The sequence below is a fragment of the Mya arenaria genome, chromosome 4, assembly GCF_026914265.1.
Source record: "Mya arenaria isolate MELC-2E11 chromosome 4, ASM2691426v1".
Lineage (NCBI taxonomy): Eukaryota > Metazoa > Mollusca > Bivalvia > Myida > Myidae > Mya > Mya arenaria.
Genome location: NC_069125.1, coordinates 30806843 through 30820705, shown reverse-complemented (window position 1 = coordinate 30820705; position 13863 = coordinate 30806843). Strand labels below are relative to the sequence as shown.

General features: G+C 32.9%; 1 protein-coding gene across 5 annotated transcripts in view; it reads left to right on the top strand.

The window, feature by feature from the left end:
* The window catches only part of LOC128231373 (kinesin-like protein klp-20), a 78823-nt gene that overhangs the window by 8017 nt on the left and 56943 nt on the right, over nt 1-13863 (top strand). For 2 of the 5 annotated variants that reach the window (XM_052944121.1, XM_052944122.1), the window contains exon 1: nt 7130-8126. The exons of 1 other annotated variant lie outside the window; for it this stretch is intronic. In XM_052944121.1, coding sequence (XP_052800081.1) covers nt 7402-8126 — 725 coding nt within the window. In that variant the 5' untranslated portion in view covers nt 7130-7401. Of the gene's footprint in view, nt 1-7128; nt 8127-11433; nt 12030-13863 lie in introns of those variants that run through there. 2 more of the 5 variants (XM_052944119.1, XM_052944124.1) reach the window with 2 other exon arrangements.

Here is a 13863-nt window from a genome sequence, read left to right as displayed (position 1 = left end):
ATTAGAGTGTCACATTTAACGATACCGTCAGAGCTGTTCACATTTGACGAACCGTCTATCAACTGTTATACAAATCTGTCTGTCTGTCTTCATTCAATTTCATGCAATTATTATTTTATCTTTTAAGTTTGGAATTTCAACCATTCCAGTTCAATTAACAGTAAAAGAACCAAACAACAGCTACATATTTATGGAAATATATTTTAGTATCAATTTATATTTCTTCTCTCCAGCTTATCCAGTTTCCTTATTATCTATACAGTTTTCTTTCAAATGATGCAAATTGTACCCATACCGCATATTCAAAGCACTTGCACATTTACATTACCCTGTCAACTTGCTTGCAATAATCTGTTATATCGTTCGTACATATATTAGTTTTCTTTGCCATGTACCTCCTTATCGCACATCTACTCTTTCTTCCTGAAATTCATTCCAATGTTTTTCTTCTTCTTAAATCTGAATGTAACTTTGTTTGTCAGTAAAGTGTTTGAATTTGAATTGAATATGAGTATCGTCATGATTGGTGAACAAAAGCATCTGACATTTCTTCAACACTATAAATTACCAAGTTCCAACACAATCTCAATATATATTCACAAGTTCCATCACCATTGCCGATACAAATGATCAACCTCAAACACCGAAATTAATAACCAAGTTCAACCACAATGTCGATATGTATTACCATGTTCCATCACAATGTCGATATATATTACCATGTTCCATCACAATGTCGATATATATTACCATGTTCCATCACAATGTCGATATATATTACCATGTTCCATCACAATGTCGATATATATTACCATGTTCCATCACAATGTCGATATATATTACCGGGTTCCACCACAATGTCGATATATATTACCATGTTCCATCACAATGTCGATATATATTACCGGGTTCCATCACAATGTCGATATATATTACCGTATTACCATGTTCCATCACAATGTTGATATATATTATCATGTTCCATCACAATGTTGATATATATTACCATGTTCCATCACAATGTTGATATATATTATCATGTTCCATCACAATGTCGATATATATTACCATGTTCCATCACAATGTCGATATATATTACCGGGTTCCATCACAATGTCGATATATATTAACATCTTCCATCACAATGTCGATATATATTACCATGTTCCATCACAATGTCGATATATATTACCGGGTTCCATCACAATGTCGATATATATTACCGGGTTCCATCACAATGTCGATATATATTACCATGTTCCATCACAATGTCGATATATATTACCATGTTCCATCACAATGTCGATATATATTACCATGTTCCATCACAATGTCGATATATATTACCGGGTTCCATCACAATGTCGATATATATTACCATGTTCCATCACAATGTCGATATATATTACCATGTTCCATCACAATGTCGATATATATTACCGGGTTCCATCACAATGTCGATATATATTAACATGTTCCATCACAATGTCGATATATATTACCGTATTACCATGTTCCATCACAATGTCGATATATATTACCATGTTCCATCACAATGTTGATATATATTACCATGTTCCATCACAATGTCGATATGTATTACCATGTTCCATAATAATGGCGATATATATTACTGGGTTCCATCACAATTGCCGTGTCTTGACAGGATTAATAAAAAACACACTTGTTCATTTTTGTTAGCCCTAGTTTACATGTGCTTAATGATTTATCCACAATTTTTAAAACATTCGTTTTAGCTCTTTATTTTACCAACTTTTACAGCGCTACCTTGTTTTTTTTACAGCGCTACCTTGTTTTCATGAAAATCTAGCTTCGCTTTTTTGTTGCAAAACATTGGTGTACATTGTACTTATTTTTCGTTTTGAAAGATTTAGTTTTTCAAATATAGAAAGTCGGTATACAGATGGGTTTTATTTTTCAAGCAATTTGATATACAGGCGATTTGTATTCAATACATCTCTAACACAAATCAGTATACATTCATGTTGTTTTCAAATATTTGTCTAATAAGAAGTGTGATCATGTTTTGTTTACAAGTAAAGCGAGTTGGTACATGTGCTATGTTTTCAACTTTAGGACTGGCAATTTGGTACACGGATGCAATGTTTTAAATACTGTTCAATTCTAGATCTGGCAATTTGGGACACAAATAATTTGTTTTCAAACACAGGTCTGGCAAGTTGGTACACATCTACCATGATTTCAAAAGAAGTTACCTTCAGTCACTTCTATGAATCTGATAGGATTGCTTGGATAGCTCATATCAGTTCACCTTCCGACACTTTCGATTTCATGTTGTTATTTTTCATATTTCTCAACTGGTGGTCTTTCCTCTCTTGGCCATGCTGTCCTTCGAGTTTTGAATAAATCACTTATTCCCAAGATAAAAAAGATGTGTTTTCATTCATATACCTTTCTGATAGGAGTAACTCACGTCTCTGTGACAAAAGGCAATTAGTTTGCCACTGATGGACCGAGCACGGGGTGGCACTGGGCTCTTGCAGAACTGAAAACTTATCGGACCAGTGCCATTATCGGTTCAGCAATCAAAAGTAGATTCACTTACGGGCAATTTTCTACTTGATCAGTGAGTGATTAAGAGTAGACCTCGGGGATAGTAGTATGAAAAGAAACCGTGGTCCACTCAGTTTATTTATCCTTCGATATTAATTGAGTATGTTAAAGTATGTTTTAATTATTTTTCTTCTGACTACTTGACTGTATCGGCGTTGACCTGCTTAGTGCTTTCAATCTTAATTGCTTTTAATGTGTCTGATTTGAATTATGTCTAATGCCAGAACAGCTACGAATTAGTTTCTGTAAAATTCATTAACCCATTTCCCCCCATTCTTCCTTTTTATGCAAATAAGTTTGCTTCGGAATCGATGGTAATAAACAGCGGATTTAATTTCATGATAAGAACTGCGCAGGTCTTAAACTCGTCATTGTTGGCATTCTTTATGGCAACATGGTATTTCACACGCATGCATCGGCTTGATTCGTCCTCTTTGTTTTTCTTAAATGAACGAAACAGGACCGGGAAAACACAACGGTGTACCTAAGGATGAAAACGAATTTGTATTATTGGTAAAACCATAAGTATAGGTATTAAGCTACCCATAAGGATTGAAACATTTTGATAACATCAGTGTTCCAAATTATATTTTGTCGAATGGGATAACAGTATTTTCACATTTATTTTGATAAATCTCCAGTATGCCTTTATATATTATAATCAAAAGAATAAGTAGGTTTAATCAGTGGCTGGGCAAGTAGACAAGCTAAATTTTCGACCACAAAAGTTGTCCAAGCATTATTAGTATGTGATAAAAAATACAAAAAAATGGTTATACGACAATGTCGCTTTAAACGAATTGAATTTTTGGTAAATACATACTTATAGCCTTTATAACATACACTTTACATATCTGGCTGCACAATACATCCATAACTGTATGTCTGCACATAGCTTATAAGCGAGCTTAATATAATTATAATAGTCGACTATAATATTTATATTAGTCGATATAAATATGATATGGAATATATATATAATAGTCGATATAGATCTAATAGAATATCAACATAGCGGTAGATTGAGATATAATATGATGTGGATATAAAATATAATACAATAGAAATAAAAGAAAATATGATAGTCGATAAAGTGATAAAAGTCGACATAGATATATTAGGTTATGAATATAACAGACGATTTAATATTGATAAGATATAAATATAATAATAGATAAGGCTATAATAGTCGAAAAAATATTATATAAGATATGCATATGACAAAAGTTCAGGACAGTATTGTAACGTATTTGGCAGATTATTTTGTCAAACCTTATTAAGCAACAAATTGCCTAGATTGTAATAAAGGGCACGAAAACAATTGTATGAAACTAAGAAATGAATCATTAGATGCATTATTCAGTCAGTCCGATAAGGTTAAAAAAATTAATATGCTTAAAACAGCTTAATAGCCAGTATCTGCAAGTGCACATAATGGGAAACATAATGTGTGTTTTTATCAAACTAACAAATAGGAGGAATTATGCGCATTTCTCTTGAGGCTTTCGACAGTTGTTGTGCACGGTGTTTATGCACGGCTAATCGAGCGTTCTTCAGATAACGTTCTAAGTGGATACAATGCAAACAGAAATGCATAATGCTGCAAAAAAACATAGAGTTTAATTGCAAGGAGTCACGAAACGTTTATTTTGTCACAATCACGATAACCCATATGAATCCCGGCGATACTTAAGCGTCTCTTAAACCATGAAATGAAATGGAATCTTGTGTCATAAACTCAGTTTGACAATGTCTAAGATCACCGTAACCGAATTGCACCGCAAAACTCATCACTTCGAAACTATAAAGACGCGCTCAATACTTAAAATACCTGCTTAATTTTAGAACTGCCTAGCTTAACGGCATCCTCGGCACCCCTTTTATTACTGTCTAGCTTTACGGTATCTAGTACGGTTCTTGATGTAATAAATTTCCAAAAACTGACAACTCCTATATTCAATCCCTTGCTAAAACATCCACCACCAGTTGTACGGTGTTGCTGTATGTGTAAGTCTGCTTAGTTTGATATGATGGCCAGTAGAGGGCAAACACCAATGCGGAAGTACCTACTCATTGTCACATGCCATATTTCTTTTAATTAACACATGCCAGTGAATCAAAGCATAGTTATACCTTCTCAAACCATGGACCTATAAATGGCTTATAGGACCGTGCTCAAACCAATAGGTACCTTCCATATTTCTAGGGTTTTAAGCTGAATGGCTTATGATTTCAAAAAATATGCTGAACAAGCTAGATCTACTTGATCAACTTTTTATTGTTTACATTTTCACCGCAATTTTGTCCTCCGGATATTATTATTTTACCGAATACACAGTGGTTACGTTCAACCATTTTTTTTTAGGAAAAACGTCCAACACAACAAAATATTATATACTTTGTAAATGTTGCTATGCAAATGATATAGAAGATGAATATCATTTTTTATAATTATGTAGTAAGAACAGTATTGACGATTGACGATTGAAACATAATTATCATAAAATACTTTTGATGTGTCAAATATGTTAACAACTAAATAAAATTGCCAAAAATGTAAAAGAAGCCATCCAATGAAGAAATGTTTCACTCTTTCATAACACTATTTCTATTGTATGTTGTGATTTTTTTTGTGATATTTGTATATAATTTATTGGTGATTTGTACGTTGTTCTTGTGATAGAACTAGTTTAAATACATTGGAAACTATAGGGGCAAGCCCAGTAGCCATGTCTATGTTGTGGAAAGTAAACATCAACCAAATAGACAAGAATCATACAAGACAGCACCCAAACATCGAGCAATAATGCAACAGTTTAATAACAGAGTCTACACCAAAGGACTAAATTATATGGACAAACTGTATTAAAACACTCAGTCATCGTTGTAAAATCTTAAATCGCAAAAAATACCCCCTTTAGCGGTTTATGAGCTTTCATCTAAATTTATGTTGCATACTGATCGGGACGGGGATCAGGTTGGTCGCAACAAGTACTCCAGATTAAAACCTTATTTGCGAACTACATATGACTTTCATGCTAGAAATTAGTTTTAGTTTGAACAAAATAAATAATAGTATTAATGGCACCCCTCTGGATTACGAAAATGATTAATATATGATCAATATCAAAGAAGGTTATCTATAAAACGAATGGTTGTCGGTACTTTATATATAATAATACTTATCATGAGTACTGAAAGTCTGAGTGATTAATCTGATCACTAGCATGGAAGGTTATCTCTCAGAGACTTGATGACATGATAGTACTTTAAGTAGGTATTATCAATGTAAATGAGTTTTTCGATATTTGTTTTCTACTTGTCTATAAACTTTTTGTTAGACAGCAAACTTGCTTCATAAGTACCTTTTAAGTGGAGAACAGCAACTATAAATCAAACCTTACCTGTAGTTCCATCAATATTCAAGTACACCTTAGCCTGAGAACACTTCTTGAAAGGAACAAAGTGCCATCCATTCGGAACTCCTCGGCCATTTTCCAAATGACCGAAGTGCTCCGAATAAGTGTCATCTTTAGAACGTATACCAACCACATGTCAAGTAGACCGTAAGAGGTTATGAAATACTGCGTTAAATTATGACTGACTTAGTATTAGTATATTAAGTTATTAACCAATAATTTAAACCTACTTCTTTCAAGTATTTTCAACGCTGGTCTCCCTTTAAATAATAACAGATCTACTAGAAAAAGTACAAGTTCACAAAAACAAAGCAATTACTATGTTCCACAATTTCTTTATGGTCTCTTCGATAAAAAGATGATTTTTATTGAACGAAAACATTTTGCATATTTTTGTGAAATTGCTTTGATATTTTTTTGACACGATGTATATTAAAAATTTTAGTATTACAAAGATGGCTAAGTTAATCCTGGACTTAGGAACAATTTTAACAAGGGTCTGGGCCCCTTAACCCCGCTTTTGGCATGAATCGCTTCTACTCTTTTAAAAAGAAAATATAAGATTTTCGGTCTGCCATCATCCCTGATGTATCTTCATGAGAATAATTTCAGAATTAATTTACGTTCCGATTCGTATTATAGAGTAAGACTATAATTATTTTATATTTACACAAAATATTCACTACATGACTTAATTTGCTACATCTGGATAATTTCCTCTTCTTAGATAGCATGCTATTTTCAAAAAGTATAATTTACTAAGACCAACCAAAGTCTGTTTAAAGTTGTTGATTTTCAACTTCTATAATTTCAACTAATAAATTCTCTTAAAACGAGTATCTTCTAACAATATAATGACATTTTAAAATACTTTTTTAAGTGTATTTTCCGCCGCATTATGACCGCCTATAATCCTTCCTAGATCTGAAAAGAAAGAAAAATAGTTTAACGGGATTAGCTTAATAATAACCTTCCCTTGTTATGATTTATAATGCCAACTACTTATTAATCAGTCAATGAAATCGATATGAATAATTTTGAATCGTCAACGTTTTGAAAACAATTTATTAGTTCTTCCGTAGAATTAAGTAGCCGCGACACTTTCTTAATTTTAGCACAATTGTGTTCTCAAAATTTATCGGAATAAATTTGTGAAAAGTAATTAGAAAATTTGATATTCAAAAATAAAAAATAGGCGTATAACTTACATTGGACGAATGGAAAATTATATATTTATTTAGTTAAAAAGTAATGAATTGGTGTAACTATCGAAAATAAACAACAGCAACAACAATAACATCCAAATCGACAGGTTTGCCATTATAAACCAGCACCAACATCACAACAGCGGCAAAAACAGCAACAGCAACACCAGAGCGAGATCGAAATGGCTGAAGGCGGTGATTCCCTCGGCTCCCTTCCGCCGCCGAGAGTAAAGTTTAAGGATAAAATGGATGACATAAGAGAGGCCACGATAGAAGGCTCCCAGTTCGACGCAGCTTATCCGGAAGATAAAGTCCCTATTCGGCTACCGGTTACGCTAGAATCCCCTGTCCCACCAAGCCCGAGGGGCAGACCGGGATCAGAAAAACTGCCGCAACAGAACCGACCGAAGACGACTCTACGACGTACGGCGTCCGAGAAAACGGTTGATGAACAGCTTAAGGATTTAAACAAAACGAATCACGAACATTCGGCATTGTCACTTGTTAAGAAACCATCTTTTCAGGAATCACCTCCTCTGTCAAGGAAATCAACTCAGGATCAGATAATCAAGCGACCAGTATCGGACGCTAGACCGAAAGAACAGAACGGTGGTTCTAAACCGAATACAGCTAGAAAGCCAATTAATAGTGCGAGAAATAACGAACATGAAGGAGGGAAAAGAGTTCCTTTTACAATTAACATTAAGTCAGCTAGAAGCCAAGCAAATAGGGGTAGTTCTAGCGATCGCGGGACGGCACCAAATAGCAGAACCAATTCGCAACTCAGTCTCAGCCGCTCAAAGGCAGATTCTGCTTCATTCCGAGGTAGAGCTGATAGCTTCAGAACCGCAGCGTTTACCCCCGCCGAAATTGTACAGAGAAAGGGGAAAATAGATGTAAATGGATTGTAAGTTGTTTTTTTCGTTGTTGTTTTATAAAGACGGCTATTTGTCACCAAGCTCAATGCTCGTTGGTCCATTATATTTTCATCGCATTTTATTATTTGTTGGCGTCCCTTACCCAAATTTGACGTTGATGTTGACGTCGCGTTACACTACAAAGAACGAAGTGTTCAATTGGTCTAAGCATTGTTATAAATTAAGTGCAGTATATAATGTGCAGGGTAAGCAATTCTTAAATATACAACACTGAGATTTTATGCCAATATTGCAGAAAGGTCGGAACGTAACTGCTTTCATCAGCTGATATTGTTTGTTTCTTAAGTTATACAATTTTGCAAGATTGTCATAGCTAGTCTAAAGTTAGCATTACCCAAAATAGGTAACACAAGGTTTCGTACCAAGATTGTGAAAGGCAAAACTACTTTTAATTGCTGATGTTGTTTGGTTTTTTAAGTGAATTGTTCACGACAAAGGCGGGTAAACGGGAGATTGAATCCCAGTTCTTGAACATATATATTTCTAAATGTTTGAGTTGAATTTCTATCACAGGTATCTGCCTCAAAACTATTTTACTGTTAAAATAGCGCCTTGTTTTTGCACGTTGGACGTTAAGCGGTGATTTTTAAAGAATCACGCAGCAGTAATCCTTTTAAAGTCTTAATCTAACTTAATCTGCGGATAATAGAAAAAATAATATATTGTACTGTTATTAAATGGAACATTAAATAGAAAATACAAGAAATAAGTGTGGCATAATTATGTTATTGGTTTTTCAATATCGAAAAGCTCAAATAACAAAATAGTATTTAACAACATTAATACACCGAATAAAGTTCACCTATTTTGTTTCCAAACGTCACTTACATATATGAAACACACTTTTGACTTTGTTAAAATACGATAAGCAACAATACTATCTACCTGGGTCCCTGGTTTCCATACAATCTGTTGAAAGGAAAATTATTCTTTGAACATTTACATAAGATATCGCTTGCATATACCATTCAATTAAATGAACTATGTTGGCACTCATTTTTGTTTACTGGGTCCTAAGTATCAACCTTTAGCAAATTAAATGCCTCCGTTTAATATTGGTCACACTATATCTATGTTAAGTGCAAGCAATTTGGGATTTTTTAAAACATTTTTGTCAAACAGGAATTCGACGATCAGTATTCGAGGAATAACTTATTGTTTTCATCAACGTGAACGTTATTTTGTGTCGTTATTACTTAGTTTCATAATCCTTAAAAGTTATATTACGAAATCATGCCAGCTTTAAGAAAGCGTTTCAAACAGTGATGCTAATCATTTCCTGGTACTATAATTGCAATTCAGTTAAAATGCTGGTTCCGAATCAAACGCATTATATAAATGAAAACATAAAACAATGATGATGAAAAAGAAAAGAGGGGGAAAGACTAGAGAGTCAGCGAACAGGATAGAATCTAGAATAAATCTACCAACAGATATTCCAACAAGGGATATATCTGCTAAAATTCTCACCTCCATTTCGAGGGCAGTTCAGAGGCCATTTGTACATGAACTTCATAAATGGATGGGCCCAGATTCTGGCAGACGGAGTAGCCTATCATCAAGTTTATCCGTGTCCATTTATTCGGATATAACCTTTCATGATGGTGAATCTCTTGATGGGTTTGAAGTAGATGAAGAAAATGGAGGGTATGTTTCGGAAATACAGGACAAGTTTCCGTAAGTTTTTCGAAGGCAATCGTTCTGTATTCTATATAATTATTATATACTGGGACCAATAACAAATCATACCCCCAGTTAGAGATGAAAATCAAGCATACAGGATATCTATATCTGAAAAATTACTTTTTATTGTTTTTGGTTCATTTGATGACTTAAATTGATAATGAATAAGCAAAATGTGTGTAAGATATCCTGAGTCTGTATTGACTATGTCGCCAGGGGTAGGTAACACCTACTATGTCTAGAAAATGTTGTAACAGTTCCTGCTGTTTTTCCTAAAATTACCTGCTCCTGGAAGCTCTTTCGTCTATGCTTGATTTTATTTTACAAAAAAAAATGATATCAATAATTTATTTATTTTCTGGACATTTTTTTTTGTAATTACGATTATAACGTGTGATAAAGCTGTTTAAGATATAAGTTGAATTTATCGTTGTGTTTGTGTGCGTATTTCTATGTGCACATTCATGAATTCGAATTTCAATCAAGCACGCCAAAAAGTTGGAAGTGAAGCATAATTTCGAAATAAAATGAATCAGACACACATACCAGCGAAAGATTTCCTTGCAAAAGCAACGAGGTCAGTAAAACATAATGAAGACAAACTTGCCATCGATGCAGACTTCTGGACATGTTGGTTTTAGAATATTGAGAATAGCCTTTACAGGAAAGATAAAAATGTAGACCACCTAATCAGTAAATGTCCGTCAATAAGTCTTTCACGATTTTTTTTACTCTGACAGACTCGTGACGTCCACCATCCCAGCAAAAAGTAGCGAACGGTCCTTGCGCAGAGAATTCAACATCGATGCATATAATTACTATATAATCTTTCGCCCGGTGTTAAATGGAAGAGAGTTGTAGCGTTACAGGAATAAGAAATGTCCAAATAATAAAAAAGTATCCTGATCGTTCATTATTGTAGCTAGGTAAAAATGTTAACAAGGCCAGACAGTTCACCTCACTACATCTTGCTCTGATATTTCAATTGTACAATGATCAAACCACCTTTGTCTTTAAAGACAACATACATCAAATCAATAGGTAATTACCAATAAAAAGGGATCTATAAGATTGCCTTTCACAGAATTCAACTACTTACAAAACACCATTAATTTGCTAATCATTGTGGTTCAATATCCTTTTCGTTAGGTCACATAAAATGTTGTTTGTTATTGGTATTATGATTTTAAAACTACTGTGATTTGAAATGAAAAACAAAAATTATGAAAGAAAGTAAGAAACTTAAATGTTTTTTTTCTTTAAATATTTGTATCAAAATTCTTTGCTTTATTTCACAAGTGTACGCTCATCCCTGGAGCAGATTATGAGTAATCTCCACTAGTTTTGATATAAAAAATCACACTTTCAGTATCAATTTCAAATACGTGATATAATCTTTCAAACATAATAATATATGTTCAATAGTACATTGTTATAACATTTTGTTGAATAAATTCCTATAAGGTAAATTGATATTCATTTTTTTGTATTTGTTTTGTTTTCACTTGAAACCTAATGAGCTATGACTGATCTACACCACTTACCCTACCTTAAAAGGCACTCTGATCTACTTTGTATATGAACCATACCTTTATCAAAATTAAGAAGAAATATACTTAATTTGAGAGATTTGTTCCATCTACTGTTGATACTGATACCAGAATTATTTGGAGGTTTAAAGAAATACCAAATGTCAATCAATTGTTTAATTGGATTAGATTGTAATTAAAGATAGGACATGAAACGATGATTTGTGTTTAAAATTTAAAACAAGCAAAATAAGAATCTAAAGAAAATGTTTTATTTAGAAGGAACATGTTGATGTTTTTATGAAAGTTTACTGTTGGATTTAGTAGATTTGTTTATTTTTTATTTGAATGGAATACACATTTATAATGAACAATGGTATATCTATCTAATATGATACTTTAAATGTCATAAATTAAGAAAATGAAGAAAGAAGGAAATAGCAAACCTGGAACAAGGGAAGGCAGTGTTAAAAGTGAACCGCCAAAATCACCAAAAAAGGTGGTCAATAAAGCTCAGAAACCTTTAGATAAAAAAATTCGAAACAGTCACGCGAGTCTTCGATCGGCTATTGACACTGCTCGAGATGATGTGTCTGTTGTGTCATCCAATTTTGATGGAGTTGCAAAAACTCAGTTTACAGTGGTGAAAAGGAAGAAAGGGTGAGTTTTTTGGGTGAAGTCAGCATTGACTGTATGACATGTTATGTTTAATATTATAACTCATGTAAAAGTGTTCTTTGATCTGTCCCTTTATGGCTGTTTTTTTTTTTTTTAAATCTAGTTTTACGACATCAGTGGTCCATAAAATATATTTGGCCAGTGGGGACTTTTCCAAATATATTTTATGGACGGCTACCATCATAAAACTTGATTTTTATTAAAATATGCTTTGCGATTTTCACAACCACCAAATATTATCTCAAGTAAACACACCAAAAACGCTTTAAAATATTGAATGCTTAAGATGTTTGGTAGAATATAAGAAATATAATGTGTTAAAGATTTCTTAAATAGAAAGCTGGAATTTTTTAATACATATTCAATTAAGTCTGTTCGAAAAATAGGAACAGGATTCTGAGTATACATGTATTTTACATGTACTATAAATCATTAATGTAATGCAAAATATTAATCTCTTGCATATACAGTGTAATTGACAACTTCATAAAGACAAAGTAGGGTTGTTTAGGCCAATATAAATTAATTGCTAGATTTTCATCCAAAATTTTTGTTTGAAGAAGGGTTTGGGAAAGACATTTTTAATATATATTTTTTTAGATGACTCTTTCACCATTGAATATGTGTTGATCCTATTGCATAAGGGACCATAATTTATACACGTACATGTGTTTCTAGATGAACCACAAACACCATCATAACAATTCTTTTTTACCTATGAATGTTTACATCAACATGCACTTAGTAGTAGGAATAAACGCTCTTCCTGGACAGTACCGACCTGATACGCAAAGACAGACCCCAGTTCAACATTTTTATTTGAAGCAATAAAATTTAAGGGACAGCGGAAAAAAGCGGGCGATGGACATGAATGAAAATCTAGCAATTTAAAATAAATTTAAAGTTGCCTTAATTCAATTAGGCATAATTATTTTTTATCTATGGCCAAGAGAAAATGTTTCAATGCACAATTTAGTGTACAACCCTACATGGTATTGTTTAATTTTATTACAAAATATTTTCATTCAATCGTTCAATCTGATCAATGTCTGATTGATTTGCCAGCTGTAAACAAGACGTTGGCAAGATTGAATATATAATTATGGGTTTTAATTATCCCGGTCTTGTTTATTCATTGTTTGTTGATAATATCAGGAAATTATCCCAGACCTATTTCAGACCATTATATGGCTATTTGGGTCGATTATACGGTATCATACTGTATAAAACTTCTGTCTGTTAAGATTATTTTTTTATCAAAATTCTTTTATTCTTTAAATTTGATATAAAAAAATTAACAACAAAATACTCATACTCCATGTTTGACTTCATTATCGGCTCCCAATGATAATAAACTTAAAACTAAATGTGATTAAGGTTTAGCAATTCAAACGACGGTAATTGCTTTGAAGCAAAATAACGCCTTCATTAAGGAATCTGATCTTTATACTGAAAGTATAATATAATACAATAATATATATAAAACTATTTCAAATCACAGGAATGAGTGGGGTTCGAACCCACACAATCAATAAAAATTCACTCTGTTTATGGTAACAGATGTTTTACCAACTGACCGATTGAATCGATCCATACGTGAATATCGTATTATTTAAAATATTACGGTGACAGATGTGTTACCAACTGAGCTATGAAATCGACCAATTGAAAAATATCGTATTATGTAAAATACAATGGTGACCATCCTTACTGTTACCATGGGTAACATCATAAAAATTGATACAAAAATATATGAAGACAAATATAGAAAATTACACTTAAGCGGTGAAATTATGCTTAAAGTGGTCAGAAGGAT